The 13,203-nt window shown below is 37.8% G+C and overlaps 1 protein-coding gene across 2 annotated transcripts in view; it reads right to left on the minus strand.

The window, feature by feature from the left end:
• The window catches only part of Zfc3h1 (zinc finger C3H1-type containing), a 47,353-nt gene that overhangs the window by 25,351 nt on the left and 8,799 nt on the right, over positions 1-13,203 (minus strand). For both annotated transcript variants that reach the window (XM_040754851.1, XM_005081472.4), the window contains exons 3-7: positions 9,017-9,081; positions 6,188-6,386; positions 5,301-5,524; positions 2,376-2,496; positions 1,452-1,549 (exon numbers count right to left, since the gene is read on the minus strand). In XM_040754851.1, coding sequence (XP_040610785.1) covers positions 1,452-1,549; positions 2,376-2,496; positions 5,301-5,524; positions 6,188-6,386; positions 9,017-9,081 — 707 coding nt within the window. The remainder of the gene's footprint in view (positions 1-1,451; positions 1,550-2,375; positions 2,497-5,300; positions 5,525-6,187; positions 6,387-9,016; positions 9,082-13,203) is intronic.

The following is a 13,203-nucleotide window of genomic DNA, read 5'->3' on the forward strand; positions in this document are numbered from 1 at the left end:
CTACCCTTATCTACATTTAAAATTCTAGAAGGTATAAGAATCAAATCAGATGATATCAAGTCAAAAACGACACTAAAACAAAAATCATATATATAAGTTAAAGCACATATGTATTTGTAGACAACACCTCACTATGCAGCCCTGACTGGCCTGAACTCACTATGCAGGCCAGGCTGACCTTGAACTCCAAGATCTGTCTGCCTACTCCTCACAAGCACTGGGACTAAGGTCATGCGCTAAATTAAAACGATTAACAAACTAAAATATGTGCTAATAAAAAAATTTAAGTAGCATTAAAGTCAAAGGGATCATAAAAATAAGAGCCCAGAGTACCTGTTCAGCATCCCTTAAAATCCTTGTAAAAATGGCTTGATATACTGTAAATCCCTTGTCTAGATGCTTTTGCTTCAAAGACATTCCAGGAATTCTCCTCAATTTTAGTTCATTCATTCCTTGTTCCCAAAAGACAGCATTGCAATCTCCTCACCATAAACTCTATTAGAAAGCACCACACGTTTACCAGGAAAATTTCAATGGAAAGGTTCTCGTACCTAGTAGGAGATACTGTTTCATATCTAAATGCTCTCAATTCAGAACCTCTGTTTTGTGATTCCTCACTTTTTTTTTTAAAGCTGAGTTGATATCTCCCACAGTGGAGGCAGGCACCTTTAACCCCACTGCTCAGAGGCCAAGGCAGGCTGATCTCTCTGAGGTCATTCTCATCTAAACAGTGAGTTACAGGCCAGCCAAGGATATAGAGTGAGATCCTGTCTCAAAACAGTAACAGCGCAATAGACAGTTCTTTAGATCAGTGATGCTCAGTGGGTTAAAGCAGGTACCCAGAACCCAACTGGTAGAAGGAGCAAAACAAGGCAGTACTCTGACCTCCACATGTGTACATGCACGTGTGCACACACACAAGCATTTTTGAAAGGAAATAAAAGACTTAATTTCTATAGATAATGTTTCTTTTGTATGATTTTCCAAAGAGGAGTAAGCCTATTTAAATTTTCCTAGCACTTCAAAGACAGAGGCAGGAGGATCTCTGTGAGTTTGAGGCCAGCCTTATCCATATAGTGAGTTCTCCAACACCCAGGGCTATGTAGAGACCTTGCCTTAAAAATAAAAAATAACAAACAAACTAAAAAGAAAAAAACAATTTAAAAAAATCCACAGAAGTAGACAATTTTTATTCTGCTTTGTAACACATTTCCTGAGTAGCAATTATTTGAGAAACAAAGAAAAGGAAGAAATGAAAATGGCTATAGTTTAAAAAAAAAGCAGTGGATAGTCAATCAACTGCTTAATTTTGCAAATTTCTAGCTATTAATTCTAGTAAGTGAATATTAATTTTTAAGCACCCTTCAAACCAAGCAATCATGCCAGTTTTCCAAAACAAGCTAGAAGATGCACAGTAATTGTCTTTGAAATCCCGCTTGATCTTTACTTACTGAAACCTGAGCTGGTGGAGGCAAAGAAACAGATGGTGTTGAAGAAAAATACCCCAATGAACACTCAGAGAAAAATGGTGGCTGTACTGGTGAAGGCGCTGTTTAAAAGAAAAAAAAGTTTGAGTAAAATACTTCAAAAGGGACATATAAAATGCATAGGTAGCTTGAGGAAACATATACCTAGGCAGAATACAAATCAGACATTAGAAGTTTATGATAAAATCCTAAACCTCTATTCATCCTTCTCTAACTATATAAAATTGTTCTTGCATCATAAAGTTAAATGTGACCTTTAGGGTGGCACTTTAATTCCTCAAAATTCACTTTCTGTTAGGCACTGTAACATGCGCCTATAATCAGATTATCAATCTCCTAAGCATTTCAATTTCTAAAAGTCAGATGTACTGTTTTTCTGTCTCAGGTGCAGGTGTTTAGTATTAGTAAGGAAATAGTTCTCACACGGTCAGTCATATCTGAGTATCCATCAAGAAAAACTGCCTGAGCTGGGCATAGTAGCTTACAGCTTTAATTCCAGCATTCATAGAATCATTCCACAACTTTCCCATTTTAGATCAATTGCTCAACAGAGTTCAAACAAAGCTTTTTAATTTAAAGCCTTCTCAAGGAAAAAACACTTGGGTCTGGAAAGATGGCTCAGAAGTTATAGAGCACTGACTGCTCTTCCAGAGAACCCGGGTTCAATTCCTAGCAACCACATGGCAGCTCACAACTGTCTTTAAGTCCAGGATCCAACACAGGCAAAATATCAATGCACATAAAATAAAAATAAATAAAAAGAAAATCACACTTGAAAATAAACGTTAAAACAATACATCAGCAAATCTTACCTCCATTACACATTTCTTTCAAGGTTTTGAGTAACTTAATTGTGATTATCAAAATGTTTCAAAGTTTGGCTCCTACCTGGAGAACTGGTTTCACTATCTGTATCCATGGCAACTTCTTCATAGTTATCATATTGATAAATGCCTCCTCCACTGTCAGGTTGCTTATCTAAAGATCGCCTTAGGTCAGGATCTGAAGACTAAGGACACAACAGTATTTTCCTTAGTTTCAATACAGGTTATTCTTGGGCTACTCAACATAAGAGTTGATAATTATCTTTTAGAGACAAATAAACAAAATTATTATGACTCTATGAGACCTGCCCATGGCAGCAATCTAGAAAAGTGTCTATGGCAGCCAAGTACTATCTGTACAGATGAATTCCACCATTATCTAAGCCATTAAGTAAATGGAATCTCTTTTAAAAAAAATTTACAACAGTTATGCAGTTATGGTTTAGCCATGAAACTAGGAGAAAAAGTCATTTTTGCATTATGATTATAGTACCAGACTATATTTTTTAAAGTCAAGAATAGGAGCTAGAGCTGGGCGTTGGTGGCGCACGCCTTTAATCCCAGCATTTGGGAGGCAGAGGCAGGCATATCTCTGTGAGTTCGAGGCCGGGCTGGTTTACAGAGAGAGTTCCAGGACAGCCTCCAAAACAATACAGAGAAACCCTGTCTTGTAAAACCAAAAGGAAGGAAGGAAGGAAGGAAGGAAGGAAGGAAGGAAGGAAGGAAGGAAGGAAGGAAGGAAGGAAGGAAGGAAGGAAGGAAGGAAGGAAGGAAGGAAGGAAGACAGGAAGACAGGAAGACAGGAAGAAAGAAAGAAAGAAAGAAAGAAAGAAAGAAAGAAAGAAAGAAAGAAAGAAAGAAAGAAAGAAAGAAGACAGAAAGACAGAAAGAAAGAAGAAAAGAAAAACAGAAAAGGAGCTAGGAGAAATGGCTCTGCGGTTAAGAGCACTGGCCAGTTCCCACCCAGCACCTACATCGTAGCTCACAACTGTCTAAGTCCAATGCCTTCTTCTAGTCTCCGCAAGCAAGTGGTACAAGGCATGCACACAGGTAAATATTCATACACAGAAAAGTCAAGAACATTATAGTTACAAATAAAATCAACAGTTTCTGAAAATTATGAACTGTGGACTGGCATGTCTATGTGCCCTGATTTGTTTTTTTTTTTCAAGACAGGATTTCTCTGTATTGTTTTGGGGGCTGTCCTGGAACTCGCTCTGTAGACCAGGCTGGCCTCGAACTCACAGAGATCTGCTTGCCTCTGCCTCTGCCTCTTGAGTGCTGGGATTAAAGGCGTGCCCGGCTCTGGTTTTTATTTCTTATGTTTTACTCATACAGTTTATAACAAAAACAAAACAACAAAAAACTTATGCAGAGATAACACACAAATAATACAATTCTTATTTCTAGGCAATGATTCTATTTGTTAAGTCTTAATTATAAATAATCACAATCCTGGCCTAAAGAAAGCTTCCTCTTGATTCTCTCCTTAACTCTTAACTTTCTACATTTAGCTAGTATAGTTGTGTGTGTGTGTGTGTGTGTGTGGTTTTTTTTTTTTTTTTTTTTTTTTGGATTTACGAGACAGGGTTTCTCTGTATTGTTTTGGAGGCTGTCAGTCCAGCCCAACCTCGAACTCAGAGATCCGTCTGCCTCTGCCTCCCAAGTGCTTGGTCAAATATGAACTCTCCCAGCTTACTTCTCCTTACAGTACCCATAAAGACAATGGCTGACTCAGTCATTGTCAATAACATATATAATGATAATGTGTTAAGACCAAATACGAAATAGCTAAAATCAATAGAGTTAATGCTAAAGGAAGACTTAGTATATTTTAAATTAGTACATACCAATTATTCTCCACATTTCTCACTCTACATGGTAAACAACAAACTACTAATACAATGCTGCCCCTACAAGAAACAGTCATTTTCATAATGGAACCTTACTGTAATTTAATAACCCTTTTTTCTAGATAGAAGATGATCACAATGCTAAAAGCAGAGTAGGGTTGGGAGCTTGTCTGTAAACTTTTTGAGACTGTGTCTCACTAAGTGACTCAAGAGATCCTGAATGTGTTATCATCGTATCTTATCCTCCCAAGTAACTAAGATTATAGGAGCGTTTTGTTTTGTTTTGTTTTGTTTTGGGTTTTCGAGACAGGGTTTCTCTGCAGCTCTGGAGGCTGTCCTGAAACTAGCTTTTGTACACCATGCTGGTCTGGAACTCAGAGATCCGCCTACCTCTGCCTCCTGAGTGCTGGGATTAAAGGCATGCTCCACCAACGCCAGGCTTAAATATAAGCTTTTGTTAAACAAAATTTCAAACTTTTCATTTCTCATAATCTACAACTGTGAGGATTTATTTCCCATTACACCTTACTTTCTTCCCAAGGATTATTTGTAGGGCTGATGGAAGAACCTCAGTAAAAGGCTTCCTGTGCAAACATGAGGATCTGAGTTTGGATGCACAGGACCCAGGTCAAAAGCCAGACGTAGTGATGACACAAACATTTAACACCAGCATGAAAACAGACACATCCCAGAGCTAGACAAGCAGCAAGCTCTAGATGAAAAAGAAGGTTCCATGTTCAGTAAGACCTCATCTCAAAAACAGAAGGTGGAGAGAAGTGACTGAAGAAGACATACTGACATTACCCTGCACCTGAAAGGACAAGCATGCATACACTCCGTGCACACAACACAATTTCTCAACACACAGAGGAAAAGAGAAAGAAAGGCTTCTCTGCATAAACTCTATCAAACATAAAGGATGTACAGTTTTCCTTAGCTAACTGGATCTTTAAAATGATACTAACAAAACATTTAAATATGAACACTCTGGGCCAACAAGATGGCTCAATAGATAAGGGTTAATCTCCATGACCTACTGGTCTCTACTGTGGTACTCGTACTAACCCTTGAATGAATGAGTAAAGACATTTTTTAAGGTTTTGAACATTTCGATGGGATAGTTCTCTATTCCTTACCTTACTTCTTGATCTTCTCTTCCCACCAACCAATTTCATGAATCGATTGTACTGCTCTTCCTGATTGGAAAGGTCTCTAATTTTTCTAATTTCCTCTTCTCGTTTCCTCCTCTCTTCTTCTTCCGCTTGTTTCCGCTGGTCCTCTTCTTTCTGTCTTTCCTGCTCTTTTTGCTGCTGGAGTTTCTTCCATGCCTTTGTTTGCTGCTTCCTCAACGCTTGTTTAGCTTCCCATGAAAAACAGAAATGTCAGCATCCGCAAAACTGAAAGTTAAGACTCTTTAAGGGATAAGACACTTAAGCATTTTCATACTGTTAACTCATATATACAGTTGGTCCTCCCTAATTCTATTTATAACAGGATTAGCATCTAATTTAGGGCTCTGTACTTTCCCAAACTCAAAATTCCTGGATTATAGGGCTGGAGAGATTGCTCAATGGTTAAGAGCAAGAAGACCCAGGTTCAATTCCCAGCTCACCACCATCCAATTCTAGGGGATCTCATATCTTTGTCTGTCTCTGTAGGTACCAAGTATGTACATGGTTCAGACACACATGGGACAAAATAGTCATCACATAAAATGTTTTTAAGTACATTTTGTCACACATTTTCATCATATTCTTTCCCCTCTTTGATTCTACCACCCTTCTTTATGTTTTCATTCATTTTCCCTCCCCATCAAGAAGCTCCAGGACCAAGAGTAGTTGGCCGATACAAAATGGACTCCATGTTGTTTTGTACAATTTTTGCTGGGGGAGTGGCATTTTGGAAACAAAAATTTTTGTCCTATTAGTTTCCTTTTCAATGTTTGTTTTTTGGACGAGAAATATATTAACAAATCTCTGAATTAAAATCAGTTCAACTGAAATAATGTAAGAGAAGCAGTCACCTGTGGTGCTGACTTTCTTGGCTGAATGTGCTTTTGTGCTGGTTTTAGTCTTCTGCTGAACAGCTTTGGTCTTGGTCAGTTTCTCTTTGCTTTCTTTCATTACCTGTTGTTCTTTTTGCTGCCATTTTTTACTTGCTGATTGAAGAGCCAAAAGACGAAGCTGTAATTCAGATAGTTCCTCTTCATCTTCACCAAGTTTCTTTAAAACAGAAAAAAAGTTACAGTTTTTAAATTCTATTAAATTCTAATGTTAACAATTTTACCAAGCTGACTCTTTCACCAAGTTTACTAAAATTTAAAGTTAGTATTAAAACAAATGTTTAAATGGAAAATAAGGATAATTTTTTAAAAACTCATTTACTATCTATAACCCAAAACTAATTTAATTCTTCTAACATAAACAGAAGATCAACTGGTAGAAGTTATCAGCTTGCAGGTAAATATGCAAAGATGAAGCAAAAGAGGAAAGTTAAGAGTTGGGCACCAAGAATCAGGATGATGAAGATGAAGTACTTATCAGACTGCACTGCAAAAAAGAATACCAAGGACCATGTCATAACACCAAGAATGTTAACTTTTCAACATTATTGCAGGTGGAAAAAGATGTACCCACTAGTTTGCATTTGAGTGTTATATGTTCTCAGTATATAATTACCTGAATTTTGAAATTTTTGAATACTTATTTGTCATCAAAGAAACTAAAACAGGGTATCTTAAAAGCCTTTCTCACTAAAGTAACTTCCTATTATTTTTCACTCTATCTTTCAAATTTTTAACTGCTACATAAACACTATACAAACTGATAGGTACTTGTGCTGTTTCAGTATTGCCTATACTGTAACACTTAAGCCAGTTCCAATTATCACAAGCATTTTCTTTCTTATTTACAATGAAAACACTGAAAATCATGTCTCTCTGGCCACTCTAGAACAGCCCACCAGAACTTATTACTAATTAGAACCTGAAATGGCTCTAGAAAATTAGCCTGCTCTATACACTTTCACTGAAAATACCAAGCCACTTTAAGCAGAAGTTCTTAAGTATTCATGGATCTGAGAGGTTTGGGAAATTCTTTTAAAGATATGAAGCAGTACAAGAAATAATTTCATATCCCATACATTAAGACACACTTAACTTTTTCTAATTGATATTGTCTAATTATATTTTCCTTAAACTCCAATTCTTTTTAACAATAAGGATAACAGTGAATGCTAGCTAATGACTTCACCTTTCCACTGTTAAAAACTCTTAATAATCACATTTGTTCATTGATTTGTTTGTTAGTCTCAGCTCACTGTGCAGCCAAGCTAGCCATGAATGCTTATCTGAACTCACTAGACAGCTCAGGTTAACCTTGACTTCACAATCCTTCCAGAATCTATCTCCTGACTGCTGAGACTACAAATCTACACTACTACCACAATGAGTTCTAAATAATGTATACAGATACCCTCAGAGACCAGAAAGAGGGTGTCAGATCCCTGAAGCTGGAGATACAGGTAGCTCTGAGGTGCCCATGAAAGGTGCAGAGAACCAAACCTGGGTCCCCTAGAAGAATACCAAGAACTTTTGACTGCTGAACCATCTCTCTGGCTCCACATTTTAAATTTCAAGTTCTTAAAAACCATGTGTGTCATTACTCATAATTATCATACTAGATAGTACAACTATAAAGATTACTTTATGAAACTATTTCCCTTATAATGAAACAAAAATATAACTGATTCTGTCATACAATTATATTTGGTACTTGAAGTAGATTCTCAAAACCAAGATAACTGAAATAGGGGACAAAGGATCTCACTAAGTTCTTGCCCTGATATCTAATTCTTATGCAAATTAAGTCATTTAACCTACACAAATGTATCTTTTTTGTTTTGTTTTGTTTTTACGAGGCAGGGTTTCTCTGTATTGTTTTGGAGGCCAGCCCAGGCTCAAACTCACAGAGATACGACTGCCTCTGCCTCCGAGTACTGGGATTAAAGGCGTGCGCCACCAACGCCCGGCTTACACAAATGTATCTTGCTTCTCCTACGAAACATGCATGTCAACGTACTGCATATGGTTATTGTAAGGATATTAAAAAGCAAATATTTATGAGTGTGGGTGGGGTCACTGTCACATTATCCTTCCTAAATTCAGATCTTTCCTAGACTTTTTGAATCACTTCAGTTCACTCATAACAACAAACTGAAATCCCAAAAGAAGAAACTGCAAGTATTTCAGATCTATAATAAAGAAAAAGCTTGAGTTACTCAATATGTAGCATACACTGTTTGACACTTCTGTACTTTCTTCTATTAGGGCCTCACAACAATTCAGAAAATGTAAGAGATAAAACTCATTTTATAGAAAACAGAGGAACACAAAGGCCAAAGATCTCACTCAGCTAGTATTTTTTTCATTTAGTAAGAAAAGGAGGTAAAATGTGATTCCAGGTCAAGTTCTACCTAATTCGAAAACATCCCATATAGGATGAAACACACACACAGGAAGATAAACTCTGAATCAAAATTAAAAGTTTCAAAAATGACAAACAGATCACCTACAGATATGAACTGTACATTAAGTTAATAAAGTTATAGACGTTAGTGGAAAGAAACTCTAAGATAATTCTCCAGAACGTCAAAATAATTTCAAATTAATAGACTAAAAGTTGGGTGTGGTAGCCCACACTAGTACTCCCAGTCATCAGGAAGTAAAGGCAAGTTTGAGACCAGTCAGAGTTACATGAGATCAAGTCTCTAAAATGAATCAAACAAAAGAACAGACTACAGCAAAACAAGTACAGGTCATACGGATTTTCAATCCCAGAAATCAGTATCTTACCTTTTCAGATAGAATATCTGAGGTACTAATTCTTCTTGTTAAATTTTGTTCTTTATCTTCTAATCCTTTAAAACAAAATAGCATCTTTTGAATATTCTAAAATACAGCCACAATTAATCCAAAATGGACATAGCAGTATACAATAATCAGGAATTATTTCACAGGGTTTCATTATTATGGTCTTGTTTTCATGACTCTCAACCAAAATTGAAGAACGCGACTAAAAAGAAGGAAGGACTGAAGAAATATCTTAGTCCATAAAATGAGAAGCCGAGTTAGATCCCTAAAACCACATATAAATCCAGGAGTAGTAACTTGCATTTGTAATCTCAGCACTGTAAAGATGAGACGGAATGACAGCTGGTGCTGACTAGCCTGCCAGCCAGCAATGGTTGAGCTCTGGTCTCAGTAAGACCACAAGCTGGATGATCATCCTAAGGAACAGCCAAAATTGACACACACAGGAAAGAACGAACACACACAGACAGGCAGACAGGCAGGCAGGCAGGCAGAGAATGAGAATGCGAATCTGACCAAGCTTGTAACATCAGCCTCATTCTAAAAGTTATAGGGCATGTGATTCAAGTATTAAATAACATACTTTGATAAAATAGCTTTAGAACTAAAAATAATTATTTAGAATAGGAACAGAAGCTATGGAGCAGATAAATAAAGCAAGGCTTCATTACCAAACAGAAACCACAATACCAAACTATTATAATGAAAATAAAAATGAACTTGCTATTTAAAATTATAGGTTTATGTATGACCAGGTTAACCATCCATTTAGAAGAACACAGCAGGAGCAGTTTATGTAGACCCAGACTTCTAGAGTACTGTCCCAAACTGTCCCTCCACATTATTCCATGTATAACAGTTTTAGAGATCATATAGTAACAGCAGCTATGGCAGTTAACGAAATTCAAACTCAGAGTTGCAGGGCTGAATTTCAAGCCTAGTATTTTATGCCCCCCCATAATAAATGCAGCTTATTCAATAAACAGTAATTAATCAAGTACCCTAGGCAAAGCAAAGCAAACAGGAGGTAATCATAAAATCTGAGACAGATTCGTTTTCCTCTAAGACTAAAAAAAAAGGTATTCTAGTCAGGCCAGGTGGCCCAGACCTGAAACCCAGCTGCTGCGAAAGCTACGGCAAGAAGGATCACAGGTGTAAGGCCTGCCCGGATACCAAGTGAGTTCAAAGACAACCTGGACAACTCAGCAAGATTCTACTTCAAAATAGATAGTACAAAGCCGGTTAGGAGTATAGCTCAGTGATAAGAGAGCTTGCTCGGCATAGACAAGCCCTGAGCTCCATCCTGGTACAGAAATAAGAAGAGGAAAAGCTTATTCATTAGAAAATGAATGGTGGATTAGAACACTTTGAAAGCTAGGAGTTTTAGATTACTTGCCTACCTTGTGTGAGGTTCATGGCACTATCCTCAGTAGAGGAGGAAGACAGGAAGAGGAAGAGGAAGAGAAAAAGAAAGAGGAGAAAGAAGAAGTAGAGGAGAGGAAAATAAAAGGAAAAGAAATAACTTAGCCCAACATAAATCTCACAATCACCTGTGCATGGTTTTCATCTCAAATAAGAGAATATATAAAACAGAAAGAAAATATATAAAACTGTGCCCAAGTGATCTGAGTCACATAAGAATACAAACACACCCTTCTAATACACCGGAATCTCACTGTGTTAATTAGCTATGGCATTCACACCTGGTGCTACAGCTCACCATCTGTCTTCAACAACGCTCCTTGTCCTACAGTAAACACTTCCAAGATTTGACCTCTACAAGTACTTCTTTCAAAGTTAGGTGACATATTCATTACAGTACACTGCATCTAAAAATTCTCAGTGTGTAAAAAAATGTATTACCATTTTTCTGAGATCACTATCTTTTTTTCATGAACCACTAATAAAAATTGTTCAGTAATTGTTTTAAAAAGGCATATGTATTTAATCCCAGCACTTCGGAAGCAGGAGCTGGCAAATCAAGGCCAGCCTAGTCTATGGAGACAGTCCCTAGAGTTACTTGATGAGACCCTGTCTCAAAAATTAAAGACACATGTACCATTATAATCAAATTAATCACACATCAAAGTGACATCAGACAAAACTAAACAGGCTGAGCACTAGATTTTCCTCCTATTTAAGAATCCCAAGTTTCATAAGGCTTCTATGGAAAGTGGGAGAAGCCTCCTTTAACGAGGACAGGAGCAGTCAGTCACCTATTAGAATGTACCTTCTGAGCCAGCACAGCAGTAAAACCATTAACCAGGAGTTTCAGACCTAATGTTTTACATAGACATTTTAAATATAGATCAGTGTTTAAACTAACCTTGTGATTAGTTATGTACTATCCTGATATGTCTATCCTCCATCATTATTCCAAAGGCATGGGGAAAACGTCTCACTGTGTGGCCAAAACTGGCCTTAAACTTCAAAGTCCTCCTACCTCCAACTCCAAGTGCTAGAATCACAGATATTGCACTGTCATACCTGCTATTATCTATGTGAACTGGTCTTACATAGCTACCAAGTAGCTACATCTTACTCCTGGCATTGCCTGTAAGCTGGAATCAGTACACATTTGTTATATATAGTTTTACTATGTTAAGGTTAAAACCTTCCTTTTTAATTAGACAAAAAGGGGGAAACACTGTAGAATAATCCTTCTGTATACTGTGAATATATATTACAGTTATTGGTTAATAAAGAAATGATTGACTATAGCCAGGTAGGCAGGACAACCAAACTAAGGATGTTAGGAAGAAAGGCAAAGTGAGGAGTCACCAGCCAGACATAGAGGAAGCAGGACCTGTACGAAATGAGGTAACAAGCCATGAGCCATGTGGTAGAACTAGTTCCAGGACAGCCTCCAAAGCCACAGAGAAACCCTGTCTCGAAAAACTTAAAAAAAAAAAAGCAAGATAAACAGTAGGGAAGAGGCAGGCATATCAAACAAAGTGGTCACAAACAAAAAGGGCTTTGCTTCCTCTGAGTGGAAGAATTTAAATAGGGGTAGTTTTGTAATTTTTTTTTGTTTTTGTTTTTTTGTTTTTCGAGACAGGGTTTCTCTGTATTGTTTTGGAGCCTGTCCTGGAACTCGCTTGGTAGACCAGGCTTGGTCTCGAACTCACAGAGATCCACCTGCCTCTGCCTCCCGAGTACTAGGATTAAAGGCATGCGCCACCACCACCCGGCAGTTTTGTAATTCTAAAAAAGCAGCTAGAGAGAAAGATGGCATGCAACACAATTGAGGTGGAGGGGTTTTACTAGGGAAAGGATCTAAGAAGGGTAAAGGGGAGGAGGGAGACCCACCTCCAGGGACAGGAGCAGCAGGAGAGAGGAAGGGGGAAGGGGATGCAGAGAGGGAGTGAGGGAGATGGGAGGTGGGCGGGGCCCTTTTAAAGGGGAACACAGTGAATATGCACACATGCTTCTTAGTGGCTACAACTGAGGGCTTATCCTGTCAGAACCAAGGACAGGCCAGTACAGATGCCTAAATACTAACAGTACGTTTATATAGAAGTAAAACTGGATAATAAAAAGAAATCTATAATCAACACTAAACACAGGAAAGGAACGAGCTAGATTGCCTTCAAATTGAATATCCTTAAGACGGATAGCTGGCTTTTCAAAATCAACACTATAAATGAAACTATCTTCAGCATGGTGAGAATAGCCAGCATAGAACTCTAATTCAGGGTAAAAAATACCTTTGAAAGTTTTGGGGACAACGAGATGGTTCATAGGGTAACACACATGCTTCACAGCCTGGCATTCCCAGTTCAATCCCCAGAACACACATAAATGTGGAAAGAGAAATGACTCCACAAAACTGTCCTCCAACTTCTACCCATGCACTAGCTACAGCACATGTGCGAACCTGTGTGCACCACACAACTATGCTGCCCTTATCAGGAGTCCTGGTGCACACTATTTTCTTGGGACATTAAGGCAGGAAGATCACTAGGGATAAAGAGTTCATAGCCAGCCTCAGCAGCATCAATACTCTCTACCAGAGTGGAAAACTTTTAATAAAACTTAACTAATAGATTGATCAAAATATAAAGATGCAGGAATAACTTAGTCATCCAAAGTTTTCCTAGCATATGCCAGGCCCTATGTTCATTTCCAATGCTACAAGACTTAAAAACAATAATATCCCAGAAAAGCAA

Source organism: Mesocricetus auratus, unplaced genomic scaffold (genome assembly GCF_017639785.1).
Source record: "Mesocricetus auratus isolate SY011 unplaced genomic scaffold, BCM_Maur_2.0 Super-Scaffold_100011, whole genome shotgun sequence".
Lineage (NCBI taxonomy): Eukaryota > Metazoa > Chordata > Mammalia > Rodentia > Cricetidae > Mesocricetus > Mesocricetus auratus.